At 34.1% G+C, this 21,623-nt stretch overlaps 3 protein-coding genes across 8 annotated transcripts in view; all 3 read right to left on the reverse strand.

The window, feature by feature from the left end:
• LOC126763552 (integral membrane protein GPR155) overlaps nucleotides 1–10,274 on the reverse strand; it is a 47,531-nt gene extending 37,257 nt beyond the window's left edge. For 2 of the 3 annotated variants that reach the window (XM_050481160.1, XM_050481159.1), the window contains exon 1: nucleotides 9,301–10,272. In XM_050481160.1, the coding sequence (XP_050337117.1) occupies nucleotides 9,301–9,533 (233 nt within the window). In that variant the 5' untranslated portion in view covers nucleotides 9,534–10,272. Of the gene's footprint in view, nucleotides 1–9,300 lie in introns of all 3 variants that reach the window. The other variant, XM_050481161.1, reaches the window with a different exon arrangement.
• A 106-nt stretch (nucleotides 10,275–10,380) lies between these two features.
• Nucleotides 10,381–13,553, reverse strand: LOC126761984 (ATP-dependent RNA helicase DDX54). The gene is made up of 9 exons (XM_050478441.1): nucleotides 13,446–13,553; nucleotides 13,189–13,386; nucleotides 12,765–13,113; nucleotides 12,524–12,703; nucleotides 12,295–12,458; nucleotides 11,823–12,233; nucleotides 11,482–11,760; nucleotides 11,247–11,408; nucleotides 10,381–11,184 (listed from the first exon to the last, which is right to left on the reverse strand). The coding sequence occupies exons 1-9, from the start codon at nucleotides 13,446–13,448 to the stop codon at nucleotides 10,474–10,476; spliced, it is 2,457 nt and encodes an 818-aa protein (XP_050334398.1). The 5' UTR covers nucleotides 13,449–13,553; the 3' UTR covers nucleotides 10,381–10,473.
• A 1,255-nt stretch (nucleotides 13,554–14,808) lies between these two features.
• LOC126761895 (ankyrin repeat domain-containing protein 18A) lies at nucleotides 14,809–19,582 on the reverse strand. Of its 4 annotated transcripts, none has more exons than XM_050478329.1 (11): nucleotides 19,432–19,582; nucleotides 18,398–18,607; nucleotides 18,151–18,309; nucleotides 17,857–18,054; nucleotides 17,577–17,789; nucleotides 17,334–17,354; nucleotides 16,942–17,101; nucleotides 16,523–16,875; nucleotides 16,306–16,397; nucleotides 16,148–16,250; nucleotides 14,809–15,857 (listed from the first exon to the last, which is right to left on the reverse strand). In XM_050478329.1, exons 2-11 carry the CDS (start codon nucleotides 18,518–18,520, stop codon nucleotides 15,330–15,332), a joined length of 1,950 nt encoding a protein of 649 aa, XP_050334286.1. In that variant the 5' UTR covers nucleotides 18,521–18,607; nucleotides 19,432–19,582; the 3' UTR covers nucleotides 14,809–15,329. The 4 variants fall into 4 exon arrangements, with proteins under 4 accessions (XP_050334286.1, XP_050334288.1, XP_050334285.1 ...); XM_050478331.1 differs by lacking the exon at nucleotides 19,432–19,582 and adding an exon at nucleotides 18,687–18,776 and having other exon boundaries at nucleotides 16,148–16,229; XM_050478328.1 differs by lacking the exon at nucleotides 19,432–19,582 and adding an exon at nucleotides 18,687–18,776.
• Between the last annotated feature and the right edge of the window lie 2,041 nt (nucleotides 19,583–21,623).

Consider the following 21,623-nt stretch of genomic DNA (forward strand, 5'->3'; position numbering starts at 1 on the left):
AGCTTTAAAGGTTTTCGATTCAGTACCCGCCGGTGGAAGCAGGGGAAGAGGAAAACTTCCACTCCATTGGAGGTATCTCTAATTGGCACCCAATAGCGAAAAGAAGAAACGACTGGCGCGCTGTTATAATCTGGGTTATAACCGCCTAAGCGGTGTCTATGCCAATAAAGAAGAAGAAAAAGAGTTCAGAGTGACTAGTTGTATTACCAGTATACAGGAATTTTTAGCAACAACAACACAAATAAGACTCCTATGGAAAATCATTTTAATTATTGTTATTAGCACAAACAGTAACTAATTAATTTATGTAATAAATTTAAAATAATAAATTCAAATTAAAAAATAGAAATATTAAATAACCTGAATATAATAATAATTTATATTATGTATGTATAATACACCCTTTTTACTTGCATAACATAGACTATAATAAAACTAAGCGGATCTTTATTAAGAAAAGCCTTGCAAATTAAATAAAATTAAGTTAATTATTAGTTCCTGATAAATATGTATTTTATTACGAGCTATTATGAATTTCACAATAATGAAAATTGTTTCAATATATATTTTTATACCCTGAACAGGGTGTATTATGTTTGCTCCGCAGTTTGTAACACAAAGAAGAAACGACGACGAAGGAAACGACGGAGACCTTATAAAAATATACATGTAAACGAACAGCGTGACGAGCTGAGTCCATCATTCCAACTGACAGATCACACTGCAGACCCAATATGGAAAACTTTTTGATTTAAGAAGGGTATTATAGCTACGGCGCAATCGAAAAAACTTTGTTTTGTTTACTTTTAATTTTTTAAATATTAAAAATCAACTAACTAGGTGCTTACAAACAAATCACTGGCAATTTCGCAAACATCTAATTGCCTGCGCCTAGTATTTCTCACGCTCAATTTGGCTAATTAAAGGAAATTAGCTGTATTATTTATACACAATCATGTTAACTGTATATATACGATTTTATAACGAAGATATGTGCTATTACACCTTTGTTGTGAAATACTAATATAATTGAGTTTTGTTATTTAATAAAATCAAATTATTTTACTTTCATTTTTTTTTTAGTTTATTCCCGGTGATTTGTTCCGCTAGGTCAGGGTTTTGGAGCCAGGTATATCATTAACAAGCAGATTTTAATCTTTATTTTGGGAAATATACATCGAATGTGGAGAATCTTTTTAAGTTTCTCCAATTAAAGTAATTAAAATTTTACCAAAAGGATAAATTTGATTTTTTTAAGATGAAGATTATGCGGGGATCTTTTTAAAAATAACATATCTACAGGTAATTTGAATGTATCCTCTTTATTGGCGTTGACACCGCTTATAGCCGAGTTTACAACAGAGCGCCAGTCGTTCTTCCTTTTCGCTGTTTGACGCCAATTGGTGATTCCAAGTGTAGTCAGGTCCTTCTCCACCTCGGCTTTCCAACAGAGTATAGGTCTTCCTCTTCCTTTGCTTCTCCCGGCGGGTAATGCGTCGAATACTTTCAGAGCTGGAGTATTGTCGTCCATTCGGACGGCATGACCTAGCAGCATAGCCCCTGTTTCTTAATTCGTTGAACTATGTCAACGTCGTCGTATATTTCATACAGCTAATCGTTCCATCGAATGCGATATTCACGTGGCCAACACGCAAAGGACCATAAATCTTTCGTAAAACCTATATATCTCCTTAATTCGTAACGCGCACTCATCAGATGTTGTCATCGTTCATGCCTCTGCACCATATAGCAGGACGGAGCTGATGAGTGACTTGTAGAGTTTGATCTTTGTTCGTCGAGAGGGGATTTTACTTCTCAGTTGCCTACTCAGTCCGAAGTAGCATATTGACATTGTTGTTGGTATCAATGCTGGTTCCATAATAGACGACTTCGAAGTTATGACTGTCAACAACTGGTTTTCAATGAGGCAATACTCTTTTCGGAGTTGGCCTTTTTGATGACTGTTACTTGACGTGGAAATTTGTTACTAAAAAAAATGTTCGTTCGATTCGTTGCGTCCAGTGTTAGTAGTAGTATTATAGTGGAGAGTCGATAATTCGAGCAACCATTAATCGGTTTCACACATAGTTTGCTCTAGCGGATAATGCGCATCTTCAGAGACGTCGTAGAGTGCGCGACGAAGACACTATTACAGCTGTGGAGCAGAGTATCAAAGTGGGCACATCTTCAAAAAGTCATTGTTTGGTCACAGAGGAAATTATTGGTCTACATTTCTACAAAAAATGAAGGCGGTAATAATATTACTGTCAATGGGGAACGCTTCAGAGTCTTGGTTAATAGTGCGATTTAAAAACGCTGGATTTTTTTTGGGTTATGTGAAGTCGTTTATCTACGCAGTAAAGCCTGAAGCAATTGACTCCTTTGAAGATAGCGACGCACTATTGCTGACATAAGGCCCCAATTGATGCAAAAAGTAAGCGAAAATTCGGCCTCACGGTTGGAATGCGAGTCAGTCGAGGCGGTCAGTTGCTCGAAATCGTTTTTAGAACATAATAGCAATATAATAAACATTATTATTAACATTGAATGATATGCGTTTTATTTCTTTTTTAAACCATCTGTCATACCATGTATATTAGGGTGGGTCAAAAGACCGAATACTTTTTTTTAGTACTCTGTAAACTGGTTGATATACACCTCTAATAAAGGCTTTCCAAGTATGAGCTCGTAATTGTAACGGGAATGTCCTCCGCCTAATGGTTTTCTATATTTTTCTTACTATCAAATAGAAAAAATTTTATCTCGCTTCCAACTATGTAAGTGAAAAAATTTTCAGTTTTGCGGATTTTCTAGGAAAACACACAAGGTCTATAAAGATTTTTTTCGTAAACCGACCCGTTTAAAAGAAGTGAACTGTTAAAGTTTGACTATTTTAAAGACAGAAAATATTTTCATAAGTATTTTATAATTCAATAAATAAAATAAAAATTATTTTAAATAGCTAAGCTCATAGTCTTGTATGAAATTTTCTGCTATTCAAAACTTTCCTATTTTTTTGACCCACCCTAATATTATATATAGCCATATATGTGTATGTAAGCGCCTTTTATGTGTCGTTCTGTTGACAAATGCAAATTGATCAGTTCATAAATTAATCGAACATTAAAATACCATTTTGCTTACAGAAAAAAATTCAAATATTTACAAAAAAGTAGTTCCACATTACTCCGGGGTATAAATATTGCATTAGTGAGAAGTAACTCAAACAAGGTAAAAAAGATAACAAATTAAAGGTATTCACACAAATTGTGATAAAATATTTGCGGCTTATATTCACCTACATACATACATATGTACAACATATAAAACCATATACATATGTATATAGATGTATCCAATTCAATAGTCAAAATGTATACATTCATTCGGTCAACATTTGTCCTTCACCAAGTTCACAGTTATACTTACTTAAAGTTTAGTTTGATCAATAAATTTGCAGTATCTGTGAAAAAATCCGAATACCTGTACAATTACACACACATACAATGCCATATATATATCTAAGTATATACTTAAGTCTACTATTTCTGTGCGGCAAGCATTTTTTTCGAAATTAAATCGAGTTTAGAATTGTGTAAATGCAATCATGTTGACATGCAACTTGGATATTGCTAATAGTATGTTAGGAATTCTGGAAAATTTTTGCTGTGATTCAAAGTTTTTGTTGAATAAAGTTTCATTTTAAGAAAGCAACGCCCACATTATTAAACATATGTACATAGTTTTTATTAATATTCATGGCAATCTTTTTATTCTTATGAACTCACTTTTAGATTTAAACCGTTATTTTGTTCTTAATGTGAGGTTGTTTTGAAGCATATGAATAGATCTACATCTGCGTTACTAGGAAATAGTATAAAATACTTTTAATGAGCTCGAAGCGAGATCGCATTTCATAATGGTCAAGGCCCGTCGATAAGGGAAATGTATAAATTAGACGACATTGACCTGATCTAAGGCCTATGGAGGTGCTGCTCCAAGTGAAAAAGTGAAACAACGTGCGTGATTTCTTCGCTTCAAAATTGGCTATCCATTGTAATATATGTCGTGCAATCAGTCTCCGCAAGCCACTGGCCACCTTTTTACATGCCCACAGACCCCACTCGAAACAGCACGTTTCTTGGGTTGGATGTCTTCAACGGCATCTTAGCTAATCCTTATCATCCTACCGGGGATTGAATACCCGTTACAAGAACAACAACAGGCACGAAAAAGTGATTCTGCTGCATGACAAAGGCCGGCCTTACGTTGCCAAACCCTTTAAAACCTACCTGGTACCATTTAAACAGAAAGTCCAACCTTATCTGCCATATTCCCCAGATATTGCACGGTCCGTTTATTATTTGTTACGTTCAATGGCACATCGCTTGGCTCTAAGCCTTTCCACTAACACGAAATCGAAAAATGTCTTGATTCTGGGATAGCGTCACAAGATGAGCAGTTTCACCGTAATGGTATTTCAGATGACAGAATATGTACATAACCTAAATTTTTTGATAAAGACATAATCTTTATATTTTGATTCAAGGTATTTTCAGATAACCAAGAGAATGTCACCAATTAAAAATTTTTATACTCTGCGCCTGATATGTACTTCTTTAGTTTCTTAGATATCGATCTGAAATTTTGCATACGTCTTTTTCTCTCCGAGAAACTACTCATTTGTCGAAACAGCTGATAACGAACCACTATATCTTATAGCTGTCATACAAACTGACGGATCAAAATCAAGTCCTTATATGAAAAACTGTTTTATTTGGGAACATATCTTTACGAAATTTTGCATGGATCATTATCTAATGTAACGGTATAATCTCCAAACAGCTATAGGACCACTATAGGATGTAGCTGTCATACAATGTGATCAATCAAAATCAAGTCTTTGTATGGGAATTTGTACCATGATTTATTGCCCAAGCGAATCAATAGTTCAGATTGGACCACTATAGATACATATGTACATACAATTAAGAAACATCTGCAACAAAATACAAAATATAAACAATATTTGTAGCATTTACAAGTTCCAAACAGCAAAACAAAGAAAAAAAAAAAAACAATAATAATTAATAACTAAAACATAAATAAACGATTTGCAACACTTCTAATAAGAAATTGATTATTATAGCAATAAATCCTATATTAAGCACCGTTACATACCACTTTTCCATTTAAAAATAAATTAGAAATGCAATTATTCGCTAAAATACTCGCCAACAGCATTTTCAATTGCTCAAGATAACGGAAAGTGCAAGTGTCAAGCTATTATAACATATGCAACAACTGTCTCGAGTAGTTAAATTGTTAAATAATAACCGTTATAACACTTTTATACACATAAATACAAAATGCATTCACAAAAAAGCGACTCACTTTACTTTATCGCATTCAGTGAACTAGAAAATTGACCCATAAATTGGAACGAGTGCCGGCGAACGGACGCTCTGACGAGTCAAATTAATTCGTTTCACTTTATATTCAATTTAAGCGGAACTTTGCCTTTGTGATTCCGCGTTATCACGTGAAAATAATCTCAGTACGGATTATTTAATTGAAATGTTTCAGTGAAACAATTTTTTAGAGATAAGTGAAAAATGCCTAGGCGCATATATGCATGCACAAATATATATGTATGTACATATCTATGTTTTGTATGTATGTTTGAGCGTAAGTGTTATTATATTCACTTATTTGTATGACAGGTAATTGTATACAATGGAAATTATTAAAAATAAATTAATCATATTTGATTTACAAGTCTATAAACAAAATAAATTTACAATGCTTTGCTAGACAAAGAAGAAATATTTATTTTTATAGTTCATTGACACTTAATTTTTTTTTTTATTTTAGTTGAAAGTGCGTACTCTTTATATATTTGTATAGGTGTATATTTATGTATATGTATGTACATACATATGTATGCCAATTGTTTAATGACCGTTATTAGTTCCGCTGAGCCCCAAATACACAATTAGTAGTGTTGTAAACATTAGTAAAATTCGAAATTTTGTTATTAAAATGAAAACAAATAGGAAAGAGTTCGGAGCTAACCGAACAAGTTATTCAAGCATTGTTTCACAGTTACAGTACGTTAACGCGACGCAGTTTTTAGAAAAAATTCTATGAATTTGGAACCAATCGTGCTTTTACTTATTTTAGGCCCATATGATCTCTCAAAATGGTTTTCACTGATCCTTCCGATATTCGAACGATGCCAGTAAGATCTCTGAATGTTAAACGTCGATTCTCAAGCACTAATTCCGATATTTTATTGCCGTGTTGATCATCAGTTAATGTCCGTTTTGGGCGTGGTTTGTCAGCAACACGTTCTCGAACCTCTTTGAAAAATTTGTACAAATCAAAACCACTTGCTCGCGACAAACAATTATCACCGATGGCCTTTTCAACATTTTGAACGTTTCGGCACCAGAAATTTGGTTCCACACAAAAAATTTTATGGAGTTTCTTTGTTGAATAATTTTACTCATAGAAAAAATCGCCGAATGCACTTTATGTACTTCAGAAAGACAAGCGTATACAAAACACTAATGAATATTTTGCACAGATGTTACTGACAGTAGTCATACCAACATAAAAAAATATTTGGAGCAATTGTTTTCGCGCGAGATTTAAATAAAAATGTCTAAATATTATATTAACAACTCCCGACACACACAAAAAGTGGAAAGGACCCCGCGCCACTACAAACACAGTTAAGAGATTATTTAATAACATTACTGTCATTTGGCCCAACCTTTTCCCATTTAATTGCATTCTCAAACACTTTAAATATTACAACAAAAACAATGAACGTAAGCTAATTTAAATACAACTGCATTTGTATTGGCTTTTACTATGAGGAAAATCACTATTATCAAGTCAAGTTAAGTGCGACCGGTTGGTTACTCACCGCATTTGATAAGCGCTTTATTGTAGCAACAACAAAAATTATACATTTATTCAACACCTCGATGGGTAATTAGAATGAATAAACGATATAGAAAGCAATTGCCTGATTTTTAGTTAGCCATTAAAGGCATTAGTTTATGCATAAAATAAAGTTTTTAGCAAATTATTTACAAATAAAATAATTAGGAGCAGCAGAAAACCTATAGAAATTTGTTAACAATATATTAACATGCGATCGAAAACAATATATTACTCTGTTTATACAAAGATGACAAGACAAGCAGCGATAATTTGTATAAAGTTATAAGACGTGCCTTAATAACGTGAGAAAAGTTGGAATTAATTGCTTTGCATTCTAAAACCTGATATAAGTATCAATTACAACAAAACATATCGCAAAACAAATGCAAAAAGCAAATTTAATACTTTTTAATTGGTAAAGAAGAGGAAGGAAGTTCGTGTTGTATAACATAAGGGTTGTAAACAGAATTATTATTAGGCTCTAAAGTCTCATAAATTCTTTACATTATTAAACTTGAAGCCTGCCAGCAACTGTATTATTAAATAACATGTTTAAAGTATAATTACATAACTCAATAATTCTTTCACTTTACTGCATTTATTTAATAAGCTTTTTATACCCTGAACAGTATATATTAAACTTGCAACCAAGTTTGCATCACACGGCAAGTAACTTCCGAGACCTTATACAGTATATGTATGTATGTACATATATATGTATGTATGTATACATGATCAGTGTAAGGAGCTGCGTCGATTTAGAATGTTTATCTGTCCGTATACACGCGAACTAGTTCTTCAGTCAGTTCTTCTTTTCCCTCAAGAAGCTGCTAAATTGTCGAAATCGCCGCTATCCGACCACTGTGGCATATACATACATAGCTGCCATATAAACTGAAAAATCAAAGCCAAGAACATGCTGAAATCTCCTAATAAATTATTCAGACGGTCTTTATGGCATACACTCAGCAAGATCTGGTATGGAATCATTTGAATTTGCGTAGTACTCGTAGTAGTATTACAGCCTCGGTGCATCCGTTAGTTAACGTTTTTTCTTGTTCTTGTTGTTGTTTATTGTTTGCCTATATATAGTGATCATCTGTTATTATTGTTTACTAAATAATACATAAATTTTATTTTGTTTATTTTGTAAGTTATAAAAATATCACACATATTTTAAAATAAGGAAAATATTATCCATAATTCAAATAATATACATTCATATGTGCACATTTAATATCAAACGTTGGAAAAGCCTTAAATTGAAGACTTTGATGAAAATTCTTTTCAAATGAAACCAATCTCACCAAAGATAAGCCAAAACAGACACTTTGTCCTCTGCTAAGACGCCCAAGCATGCACCTGTCTTTACAACAGCGCGTCTATTTTTATACAAAGAACCTTTTATAAGTCTTCTTTGTTTCCATGGTAATTAGGTGTACGTACATAATATGAAAATATCGGGATGCTTTTCTGAAGACTAAAACCATAATAATATTCCCCGTTCCCACGGCAGTCTAGTCTACATAACCAAAAGTCGGCAAAACGTTTGAAAATTATTTCGCACTTGGTTTCTACAACGACATACATCATATTCTTTTCTTCTTTATTGGCGTAAACACCTCTTAGGCGGTTATATAGTATAATTATATTCCATACATAAATAAAGAACGACAGGTTGTCATATATGTATAAAAATCAAATATTTTTTTATTTTAGAAATAATAACTTTTCTATTTTAAATTTTTAACTTTTCTATTTTAAAAAATTAAATTATTATGCTGATTTCTTTATTTCACAAGCCAACAAATTTCGTTTAATGTTTTTTCAATACTACTAAAGCATTGCGTTGTTATCACAAATAATATTCGTAATAAGTTCTATTAACATTTTATCTTCCAAATATTATTTTTAATTATACTTATGTATTATAAACCACGTAGGATCTGATTTGGTTATCTGCGCCATATCTGTACAGTTCTTTTACGTATGCTTTAATAATTATACTAAGTATGACCACTTTATATTTGCGTCAAACGCCCACCACAAAAGGAATTTATTTATCAAGTACAATCACTTCATGCAAAAAAACCCTTTTTGCGTAAAAATATAAAACCACTTTCACAACAAAGAATTTATTGATATATCAAAATTTTTATGTAGATATGCACAACATGGCTATTGCAAGAATATATGCAGTGGAAAGCTGTGACAATTACTTCAGGGTTTTAGAATATGAATTTTCTTTGTTCGTGGGTGTACAACCCACTCCTTCGATTCTAATTAACTTTCACTTTTAGCACCGATTTATCACCACTGACATTATACGATTATTGTTTAACTCACCCACATATAATGATGCCAAAGCATTGTACCAAAGCAGGATAGAAATTATTCATTGACACAGACGGATCGGTGTCCGGTGCCGCAGTGGTGCTGGTAGTCAAAACAGCTGACGTAGTGGAAGTTGAAAACATGGTATCCATATCTTCCGAATCCATGTCCGCCTCAGCGCTATTTGCATCCAATGTACTTGAGGTTAAATTGCGAAACACGCCGAATACCATTGAACTATCCATTTTGCTTTGTTTTATTTTTTAACCCACTGTTATGCCACGATTTACACAAATAATATACTAGATATACTAAATATTTTGCAAAATATTTGCAATTATAATTTACGTGCACGCACAAATTATATTGCTTGGGTTATTGATATTAATTAAACAAACACAAAGCAAATTATTTGCCACTTTTCAACGAACAACGATGGCCGCATGATTCAGCAGCCGCCGTTTAGTGCGCAAAGGCTTTTAATATAAAATTGGGGTGTTTTTTCCCACCGACACACTTTAGCTAATTCCACGCGCAGACACTTGAGACAGGGCAGATAATGGATCTTGGTAACAAGAATTTTGATTTTAAATAATCTTTTACGTAGTTATCACTGTTTATTGTTAATACCGAAATAATGATATAATGTGTAGCGCTCGAAATACTTTCACTACGGCGCGATGTTATTGTTTGACCTCGTATTTAGTGGTGTTTATTTTAATTTTTTTTTTGTCACTTGCAATTTTTTTTTTCTTGGCCAAAGACTTTAATCCACCTATGTATATGTTTCACATATTGATTAATTATATCAGGAAGGAACACTTTCGTTTTTGTTATATTTTGCGGAGCCGGAATACGTTATCACTGTTTGGAGCCACTACATGCTTTGGACGTATTTTTGTCGAATTTGATTAATTTATGCCGAAACAGAATTGCTTCAACTCAGGAAGAAATAAAAAAACAAGTTTTCCCACATAGCCACTAATGTCAAAATAAATTTTTCATTTGATAGCAACAGGGCGACACCTGGTGACAATTTACGAACAGCTGATTTTTTCGAGTTGCCATCGCTTCAATAAGAATTAGAAACTGTTTTAAGAAAATGATATATTAATTTTTTTATTTAATATTTATTAAAATAAAAAGCACAATAATTTTCTAACTTAAGCCATGAATAATATACACCTACTTTTTGCCACCTTTCTTTACTTTACCCCGTTGATTTTTACGCATGCTACGTTTTCTATTCTCTGCTTTACGTACTGCATTCTCAGCATTACGTTTCTTGATGAACTCCAAGCGCATACGCGCTTTTACAATCTGCTCCGGATGCCGCAATTCACTGTCACCGCCTGCGCGCTGCTTGGCAGCCACCTTGGCATTGTGACGCGCATGCCGTCGAACTGGATGACGTTTTTCATGCGACAATGGTTTGAATCCATCATCGTCACCATCGTTTTCACGCTGCAATTGCTCTTCGATTTTGGATTTTTCTTTCCAATCGCTGTAACGGCCCGTCTTGAAAGAAGCCGGTATCCAGGCACCCGATTCGGTTCGTATTTTGCCTGCGCGTGGATCTTGCACAGAAACCATTTTCTTCTTGATGCGATCCCACTTCTTCATGCCCGGCTTGGGGCGAAAATCTGAGCCATTATCACGTTCGACCACTGAAAACTCAGCATTCATGGCTTGACGCTCAAAAGAGTTAATCGCCAGACCGTCCTCGGTGTGTTTATCCGCCGACTGGTAGGGAATATAATGTTCATTATCCTTGGCATGTGTCTTCTTCTTTTTTTTCTTCTTGTCTTTATAAAGATCCTCGAGGTTTTTCCGTTTCTTCGGTGCAACAATTTTATTGAAGGCTTGATTAATTTCCTCGGCGTCGGCTTCATCAGCCTAAAAATAATGTAAAAGTGAAAATGGAAAGTAAAAGCGTGTAAAAATTAATTGGTACATACTTCTTCCTTTTCATCTGCTTCCAGTTGCTTATTAGCTTCCTCCTTTTCGATTTCATCCATCTTATTTCTGTACTTCTCAATGACATTGGTATGCTTGGTGCGCTTGTCCTTCATAATAGTGAAAGGTAGAGACTTTTGGCTGCGATTCAACTCGAAAATCGTCTGAAATGCAGGCAAATCAAGATTAATAAAAGAAATGTTAAAATTACTTATGAATTTCTGTGTTATTACTAACCGTCGATGGCTTAAAATTCCGCATTTTTAACAACAAATCTTGCTTCTCCTCCTGTAATTTACGATCTTCAGCCACCAAATCTTCCTTTGACTTGTTGTCATTTTCTCTATTTGCGCATTGCGATTGTCGCAATGATATATTTGCTGCTAGAAAATCATCTAAGTTTTTGCAGCTGAAAAACTTGATTTTCTTAATGCGTGCATTGGATTCTGCTGAGGCCACAGGACGCGACGACAAATATTTTTTGTATGCGTTTTCACTTGTACGTAGTACACCAGCCTAAACAAACGAAAATTTATTTGAAACACACACCTAAAATTGTCGAAATTAATATCACTTACAATATCATGACTGTTCTTAACTTCTGTCACAGATAGATGCTCTTCCTCCATTAGCTCCTGCGGTGCAATGCCCACCGTTTTGTCGTCATTTATATTGAATGGGCGATTGAGGAATAAATGCAAATCAAGCACATGCGCAGCATCATCAGTGGAGAATATGGAGTAGGCGGTGCCGGTGCGGCCAGCGCGAGCGCAACGTCCGACACGATGTACGAATAATTTCGGTTTTCCGGGGAAATGCAAATTTACAACATAATCCAAGCTGGGTATATCGATACCACGTGCCGCCACATCGGTTACAGTTAACACCGAGACTTTCTTATTAACAAATTTGGCTGTGTTAATCTTACGTGCGGCGGGGTCTAAACTAGAATATACGGCCGTATTGGAAATACCGCATTTGGTGAGGATCTAAGTGCAGGGAATATAAATAATTTTATATTTTAGGAAAAAATACTCAGTATCTACTTACATAGCATATCAATTCAACGTGGTGTTGTGTACCAGCGAAGACCACGGTTTGAGCATCTTGCGGTATTACATATTTGAGCAACACGACCAAGGCGGTATAACGTTCGTCCGGACGGCAGTATAAGAATTTAAGCATTAAACCTTCCGGTAATTTAGACTCAACATCTGTTAATATAGAATTTTAATAAGCCGAACATTCTTTGACCAAAAATCCATATACTCGTATTTACCTAAACGCAACAAAACTGGATCGTTTAATCCTGCGCGTGCAAAATTCACTAAAAGTTTGGGTAGAGTAGCCGAGAAGAGCACGGTTTGCTTGGACGCTGGCAAACGGTGCAATGTTTCATTCAGTTGTTGGCCAAAGCCCATTTCAAACAGACGATCTGCCTCATCGAACACCACATATTCTGAAGAAATAATATAGTGAAATTAGTAGTACAGTAAAACTCATAAAGTATCTTAACGCACCAACTGAATTCAATTTCAAATCCATTTCAACACACAAATGCAGAAAACGACCTGGCGTAGCCACTATAACGTCGGGACAAGTGTGTATAGCAGAAAACTGCGAGTCCATTGAATCACCACCAAGTACTAAAATTGTTTTCAGATCCATAAAACGTCCCAATTCTTTGATAAACTTGTAAGTCTGCACAGCCAATTCGCGCGTGGGCGAGAGAATTAGAGCACGCGCACCTTTAGTGGGTTCCCTGCTCTTAAGTTTTTCGAACATGGGTATAAGAAAGCAGGCAGTTTTGCCTGAGCCTGTTTTAGCCATAGCCACAACATCGCGGCCTTCAAGTATCAACGGTATGGTCTAAACCGAAATACATAAGTATGCATATGTAAATATAAAATGTTTGTGTTGATTTTGTCACAATTTGTAGTGTACCTTTCGCTGTATAGGTGTCGGTATTTTGTATCCACGCTTAGTTATACCTTTTAGTACGTCAAAGGAAAGACCCATCGATTGGAAACCTCCGCTTTTCTTAGATTTGGTTTTACCTTTAACAGTCTCCGTATTGTCACCACCGCCAACATTATCCAGAGATGGAAAGCCGGGTAAGTCTATATCGTCGTGTTTCTTACCCTATAAATTAAAAAACACATTTTCTACAAGTTGATTTTTGAAGCTTTGTAAAATATTACCATTTCGGAAATTTATTGTCTGTTAAATAGAGTTTTTATGATGTTTTTCAGAATAAATGCGGAGCTTCAGACACGTGCAACTTGATTTGTTTTGGTGACGGTTTTCAAATAAAATAAATGTCAAAAAAACAAAACGGCAGTGAACAGCTGACTGCTTTGGTCGACAATGCAGTTCAAATTTAACCCATTACAAGTATTTTTATTTAACAATTATTTAATATTAAAAAACTTTAAGTACCAAATTGGAATGTAAGCAAGCAATGTCCATATTCATGCAAAGTCCTTACAGCAACAACAATAACAAAGTCGGACAATGGGAACATTGCATAACTGTATAAAATACTATGCACTAACCCGACAACTTTCCAACAGCACCTATTTTAGCCGGGAAAACAGTTTTTTGAATTTTTAAGTCCTTAGAGTACCTTTTATGTGAGAAAAGGTATGTAAATAATTCGCCGATAAGCCGTACCGATTATACCTCACTTATAACACACATAAACGCCACAGCTCTTGATAATGTCCGTTCAAACTTTTATGCGATCAAATGTTATGCAATTATGATTGAAACTCCTTCATATACTTACTAAACCCTAGTTGCGATTACAAAAGTTTGTCTCTGCTCCTTTTTGGAGTTTTATTTCTTGTGAACTAAACAGTGGATCTTTAACAATAGGTATATATGATTACAAACGCAGAACTGATTTTGGTAGAAATTAAAAATACTATAAGCCCCAGTCGGCACGGTTGGGTAGATATAACTGCTGTTGGAACGAGGACAACAAAATCAACAACGATTGATACTTCATAGCCACAATGATGCCGAGTTACAGCTATTCCTTCTACATTGAAAGTTTTGAGTTCGCACTTTTCAATATGTTTACCAATTTTCCAAAATGCTGACCATTGTTTTAACATTTTACAAAATGTTTTTTTTTATTAATTCAAACTACGAGATAACATAAACTCACTTACATATTTTTAAAACGTTTTTGTAGTATGCGTGTTAATTTAAATTCTCACTTTTTTTTGTTATTTGCGTTTCTTATAAACTACATACATATGCATTAATGTAAACAAAAATATTACTTAGCTTTTTGACTTCAAATAATGCTTACTTCATATATACATACAAGAAAATTGCTAATAATTTTTTTTTATATAATTTTTTCAATATAATTATGTTTTAATGCATGTACAGTTTACTATGATTTTTGTGTGTTTACCAAACTTGTTTCATTTGTATTTCATATTTGTCATTAGAAAAATATAAAAATCTTAAAGAATTAACAATTTGTGAGATATCAAATTTGTATGTATATAGTTGTTTCCTTGCATTATTTTTTCGTTAACAACAATAAAATTAAAGTAACAGCAATACGTAAACCCTTTATTGAATCAAAATATTAATTTGCTGGTATTTTTTTTTTGTTTTTAGTGTGAGAAGATTAAAGTGTGTATAACACTGGTGCTTATTGAAATTTTATGAATATTTAGCAGACAACATTTTAGAGCTTACTAATTCAGTGGCGAAGTGCAACGCTTTGCATTTGTTTTATGTTAAGAAAGACATAAAATTAAATATTTACAGTTAAGAATTAAATTAAATGGTAGTTCAACTTATTTATGAATGCTCACAATTATTGCAAGCGAGCGCATAACTTATATGACTAAATATATATGTAGTTTACTTAACGAATGCATACTGCGAATGCCACCACATTCAATTAAAGGCGCTTCAACTCGAATGATCATTACACAACTACACTTCTTGTTTGCGTGTTTATGCCTGTATATTGTAGCTAATTACAAAATACTTTCAATTAAATAAAAAGTAAGAAATTTAATGAATACCACTAAATGACATACTATTAGTGGCTACCACTAGGTATCCACATAGCCATCATCCGTTTTCTCCACTAGCAACAGCTCCTCCAAACGATCCAAACGCTGACGCATCTCCTCCTTCTCCTTTTGTGCTGCATCGAATTTGCGCTTCAAATCGTCGTTCTGCCGACGTAGCTCGTATAGTTGACGGCATATTTCCGGCACAGATAGCAGAGAGATGACAGTGGAGCCTGCTTGTGGTTTGGCAGCTTCACCGCCGGACATGCTGAGTTTAGTGCCAACCAGCGTGCCTTGCTTGGTCGTCAACTGACGTATTACTTGCGGCGCAGCGATATTCAACAATTGTTTAGTGCCTTGTATGCTGACGTTAGATAGTTTTTGCTGTGGCTGATTTTGTTTTTGGGCTTGTTGAGTTTGTTGCTGCTGCTGCTGTGTATGTTCGCTGTCCGACAATTCGGTATCACTATCGGTTGGTGCCAGCTGTATTATCGAATCAATATCATCATCCTCGGCTATTATAGTCGACGGTTGCTCCGTCTTTACCACTGTTTGGCCAGCTTTCAACTGCAAGGAGACAAAATTTTTTGGTTATGGTTAAAAAGTTGAAAGAAAAATTTTGTTACATAGAAAAATAAAAACATAAAATAAATGATAAAACTAATTAATAATAAAAAAATATATAAATAAACTATATAATAAAAAATATATAAATAAACTATATAATAAAAAATATTTAAATAAATTCACAAGAAATTAAATTAAGCGCACAAAACACGTTTGTTTACAAAAATCTATGTATGTGTTTATTTATAAAACAACTTGACATTTATTATTGGCTAAGTAATTGAAAATACCTGTCGTTGTGCTAAGGTGCGTGTATTGGTGTAAACCTGTCGATTACCAGGATTAAGTATTCGTTGTTCTTCGCTTATTTGTCTTATACGCGCCAAACGTTCACTACAAATAGAGAAGAGCTCTAATTAAGATATAAGATTTATGTAGACTGAATTACCTCGCCATGGAAGCAGGTATCTTTTGCACGCCTTTAATGTTTGTATTGCCGTAGAACTTTTTAAAATCGTTTAGTGAAATGATGCGCACGTTCTGAAAAAGAGTAATTTGTTTTTAATTTTTAATATTTTTTTCGGTAAAGTGTTGTGTGAGTTAGTAAGCGCATTCAATTCCATGAATCTTATTACTTTCACAAGCGCCTAAGAGCTTCTACTAACCTTGTACATATTGAGATTATCTTTCGCTTTGGATATGATGCTCGCTCGCGCTTTGTAATTTTGCGTACGCGATGCTAGCGTGCCGCGCACGGGCAAGACCGTATAATTTCGTACATTGCTGGTATTGGAATTCGCGTTTCCACTGCTGCTGGAGGCACTTTTACCGTTATTATTGTTATGTATTTTTTTAGTCTCATTAAGCAACAATTTGCCACCCTCGGACAGCACCAGTTGGCGCCCGTTTTGCAAGGCAGTGGCGAGCAGCTCCTTTGAAGTGTCTTCGTCCTCTGGCATCATCGAAATGCCATGGTCCTTCAGCATATTGATAGTGGTCTTGTCCAGAACGCCGGTTTCTAGTGGTAAATTATTGCAATTATAATAATTAGTTACAACACTTGGTTTATGTTAAAAATAAATACCCTTAATGTTTGCCAAATCCGATATTTTGGACTCTGCGAAGTCGCTATTATTTGTTAGCTCATCGTCGACTTCCAGTGTGATTTTTGTGGAGCTTGCCGCTTCTTCTGCGCTAAAATTTGTCAAACCCATTATGGAGTTCACCGCATCAGATGTCTCTTTCTGCAATGTGGCATTTCATTAAAATATATTCAATATGATTTTTTACATTTGTATTAGATATACTATATGCACAAAAGTACTAACAGAAATTTAGAAAAATATACTACTAGAAATTATTAGATAAATTTTGAAGCATTGTCTTCGGCCAAATTGTTAATAATACGCACAAAAACAAATTAATATCGAAAAGGCATACATACATATATCTAAACAAGCTAACTTGAATACCTACTTTGAAACGCTTGGCCCGCACCTGTGAGCATATTTATGATTTTTTTAGCATAAGTTGTATGTATGAATGCACGCGTATTTGTAATAGAAAAGCACAAACAAAATTAAAAATTTAAGCGGGGTTCTTTGTAAAATATACATATTTATGTATATAACTGCGAATTATAATGTAACACTAAATGTTGCTGTCAAAAGTGCCACAACCAACAGCACTCATTATATATCTGTTAGAACTTATGCTCACCTCATGCTCCTCATTATATTTGCGGTTTATTTGCGATTGCCGTGCAGATTCCAATTCCTCAAGTAAGTCAGCTTGTTCTGTCAACACTGCGAGAGCGATGGGAGTTTTGCCGAATTTGGAAGTAACCGTCACGTCAGCGTTGTGCTTAAGCAGCAGACGCGCAATGGACTTATGACCTTTTTCCACAGCCCAATGCAAAGGTGTCATGCGTAACTAAAAAGTGTGAAAAAGCAAATATATAAATAAATAAATTGCTTACGAGGAAACTTCACAAACGTACCATATCTCGTGGATTTACTATGCATTTTTTGGCTAGCAAAAGTTCCACAATGCGTTCATTGCCGTAGAAGCACGCCATGTGCAGCGGTGTACGATCTACTTTTGTTTTCGAGTCCTTATTGATGCCGCCCTTCAAAAGCGCGTCACACACCTCATATTGGTTATTCATAGCTGCAAAATGTAGCGCCGACATGCCCAACTACAAATAAAATTATAAAATTTTATGTTATTATCCATCCAGTAATTTGCCAAGCCAACAGCATACCGCCAGCCACAACCACACAATAATACATACCCAATCCGAGGTGAATGGTGCTCCGCGCGACAACATATTTTTCACTCCCTTCAGATCACCGTCCCGCGCGTACTGTAACAGTTGTTTACCCAAATCCACTACGGTTGTTGGTACATTGAATGTATTGAGCGCCTTATTGCTGACATCCACTTCCGTACGCTATAGCACCAAATTAAAAATTGCAACAAATACAAACACAGGAATTGTTAAACAATGGTGCAACACTGTTAGCTGTAGTAAAACTTACAATTTTATAGTTCATTAAATTCACTAATTGCCCAATGGAAGTGCCACTTGCAGGATATACACTTCCATCCGCTCGTAAAGTGGCCACAACTTTATTGTCGCCACCGCCGCCGCCGCCTACCATTTTCCACGTTCGTTTCACTATGCCTTTTGCTTCGAACGTACTGAGACTGTGTCACAAACTCGACTGTTAATGTTGGTGTATTGAAATCTGTGAAAACATTTGGAATTTGTTAAATTTATCAAAAACAAAATTAAAATTAAAGGAAAAGGAAACAAGGCGCACGTACAATAAAAGCAAGCTTTTTCTTTTCCGTCACTTCGTTCGCGTCGATTCGTTTTGTGATGTTGCTTCGTTGACCAAGTGTGGATAAAAACAAAATGCCAACAACAATAACAATCAGCGCAGGGTTGCATTTTATAGTAATGCAAATGTTTGATTTGTTTTAACATTGAAGAACTGCAGTTATTATTTAAAAAGTTGATATTTAAGTTTTGTGACTTAAATTACAAGTAACATATTTAAAAAAGGAATTTTCAATTAAATTTTTAGTCGTTTTCTATGAGAATGTATTGTATGAAATAACTTTACGACTTCTTCATTAGACCAAAACATTTTTAATAATTATTTTAATAAATGTTTAGAAATATGTACGGCAATTTACTTTCAATATATATTTTGTATTTTATTATTTTTTTAGTTTTCTAATATTATAATTTTTATTTTTGATAAATATTTTTTTATTCTTATTACCACTGTATGTATTGTTTATTATATAAATATGGATTATTTAAATTATAATTTCAATTCACAAATTACTTGAAAATATTTGATAAAATTTTTTTTTAACTAAAAAATAGTAGCATCGCTTTAGTTACTTTCAACGGAAGTGCAACTAGTGGCGTCCAGTACCAACAAATGTGACACTGTGTCGTGGAAATGCCATAATGCTCTGCAAATGTCGCCAAAGTACGGAAATGGCGGAGAAACGTATTTTGTCAAAACTATTTCCAAGCGCCACTCTGTGTACTTACCAAATATCTGAGCATGATTTCGATCTTTGCACACTTATAAAGCAATAAATTAGTGTATTTACCAATTTGATACAATTTCTAATAATAATATTATAAACTTTTTGTCGCAAACACAAATTTTAATACATTTATACTTCCACTTGACTATGCGTTGCGCAAACTGGCTTGGTCACTTTCAATGTTTCCGTTCTTCTTTTTCCTGATTTTTCTCTAACGTTAATCTGATTTTTCTTATGCATTCAGCGCTTTGCTCGACTTCGTTCGTCCAGATGTACATAGATATATGAATGTGTGTCTGTTTAGATGTATGCTTTTTGTTTGTGTAGTATGTATGAATTTTCGTTCATTCCTTTGTATATTTGCGCGTTTGTGAGTTTATTCACATCCGTTTGTTGCGGCTGAGAGCAATTCGTACAAATAAAAAAAAATAAATTAAATCAAACCGGAAGCAATTAAATTCGCTGCTTTGGAAAAAGCAAGTGTATATGCATATGTATTAATATATTTACATACATATATATACGTATATAAATAGGTACATAAATACGAGTATTTGCATGAGTTCATTGAAAAGTCAAGAAGTTGACGAATTACGCAATTAAATATAAATCAATGCGCGAAATTTACCTATGAAAACACATGCTAAGTAAACATACATAACTGAAATTGATGCATAACTACATATGTATGTGTACATATCTATTTACAGCAAGCGATATTAAGCCTAACAGAAACGCAGTGTGCTTTCCTCCCATTCTTATTTGTAATATTTTTGATTAGTTTGTTGCTGTTGCTTTAATTTTCTTTTTGCGTGCCTGCATTGCTAAATAAATGCATTTATACGTACGTATGAATGTTACATGTGCATGGCTGTACGTATGTATGTTCATACATCCACAAACACATATTTATGTGGCGGCATTTGCCCGAGGATTCATTTTGCAAATTTGTTTTTGTGTTAGCGCGATTTGAAGTGTTAATGCTTCGTTTTTTATCATCATTTTTGACACATCACCTGATTCTTGTAATATTTATTCTCTTACACATCTCGTGTTCTAGTGATCATGCAGGCTGCGTATTGCCGGTGTTTAAGAGTGTAAATAAATTAAGTTTTGAGTTAATATTATTATTTATTGTCAAATATGTGCTGGTGAATTTCTCTGTAGTTTAATATATTACAATAAAAATAAAGTGAAGTGAGTGTGAAATGTGTTTGCTGTGCAAGTCGTTGCCTGTAGATTCCTGTTCATTGTCAGGTGTTTTTGCTGAATGCATTCGCGGTTGCGGTACAGTGCATATATGCATGTACATACATATATAACTGTTGTTATGTTTTCAATCACTTACAATGCGCTGGGCTGTTGTATATTAAAGTTATGTACTGGTTAAAAATTTAATTGGTAAGTTGTTTGATTTTATTGCTATTGCATACAATTGAAAAGTACATAAGCAAACCATGATGAGTTAAGGGTTTTGCATATACTTATGTATACAAGCATTAAACATGTATTGTATACCAAATATGCAAGTGTAAAATTGTAACGGCTCTATCGAAGGTGTTATAAGCATGGTAGAGTTACTTTTATTTATTAATTAGTCATATGTCAGTTTTTGGTACGTATTTGTGTTTTTACTATGTACATACATATGTATGTATTTGCAATTGTACATACATATACAACTATTATCGTTTATTTTGATTGAAATACAAGGATAGAGTTAGTTAAAGGTGTTGAAATGTTATTGCTTTTTTTTACATACGGTTATAAATTGGGTGAGTTTGTCTATGGAATCTTGACAAGAAAGAATCAGATGAGTAAATTTGTAAATCTGACTCTCGCGCGACAGACTCTGTGAATAAAGTCAAGTGCCTGCTTGTAGGTTAAGCGATATACATATGTACATACATACATGCATACATATGTTCGGTAAATGCTCAAAATACAGTGTTGGGAAAAATAACAGGCACATGTTGGTTCATAATTTAAATTAACCAAAAATTAAATTTCACTTTGTGCACTTGGAAATTACAAAAGAAACGAAACGCTTAAAACTTAAAACACTAGATTTATATATAAATACTAATATATATTTTCTTTGAAAGCCACCAATACCTTTTTGATGTCTTCCAAAAGTGAGCTATTGGTTTTAGATCAGACCAAACCGTTTAGGCCAATCAATCAAACTATTTT

Source organism: Bactrocera neohumeralis, chromosome 6 (assembly GCF_024586455.1).
Source record: "Bactrocera neohumeralis isolate Rockhampton chromosome 6, APGP_CSIRO_Bneo_wtdbg2-racon-allhic-juicebox.fasta_v2, whole genome shotgun sequence".
NCBI lineage: Eukaryota > Metazoa > Arthropoda > Insecta > Diptera > Tephritidae > Bactrocera > Bactrocera neohumeralis.

Excerpts from the sequence above, each read along its gene's own strand:
- LOC126761984 (XM_050478441.1), bottom strand. Across the intron at positions 11,409-11,481 it reads GGAATTTTAAGCCATCGACG|ACGATTTTCGAGTTGAATCG; the intron begins GTTAGTAATAAC and ends CCTGCATTTCAG. Across the intron at positions 11,185-11,246 it reads AAGCAGATGAAAAGGAAGAA|GCTGATGAAGCCGACGCCGA; the intron begins GTATGTACCAAT and ends CATTATTTTTAG.
- LOC126761895 (XM_050478329.1), bottom strand. The coding sequence starts at position 18,520 with ATGGTAGGCGGCGGCGGCGGTGGCGACAATAAAGTTGTGGCCACTTTA. Across the intron at positions 18,055-18,150 it reads CACCATTCACCTCGGATTGG|TTGGGCATGTCGGCGCTACA; the intron begins GTATGTATTATT and ends TTTTATTTGTAG. Across the intron at positions 16,876-16,941 it reads GGATTTGGCAAACATTAAGG|AAACCGGCGTTCTGGACAAG; the intron begins GTATTTATTTTT and ends ATTTACCACTAG.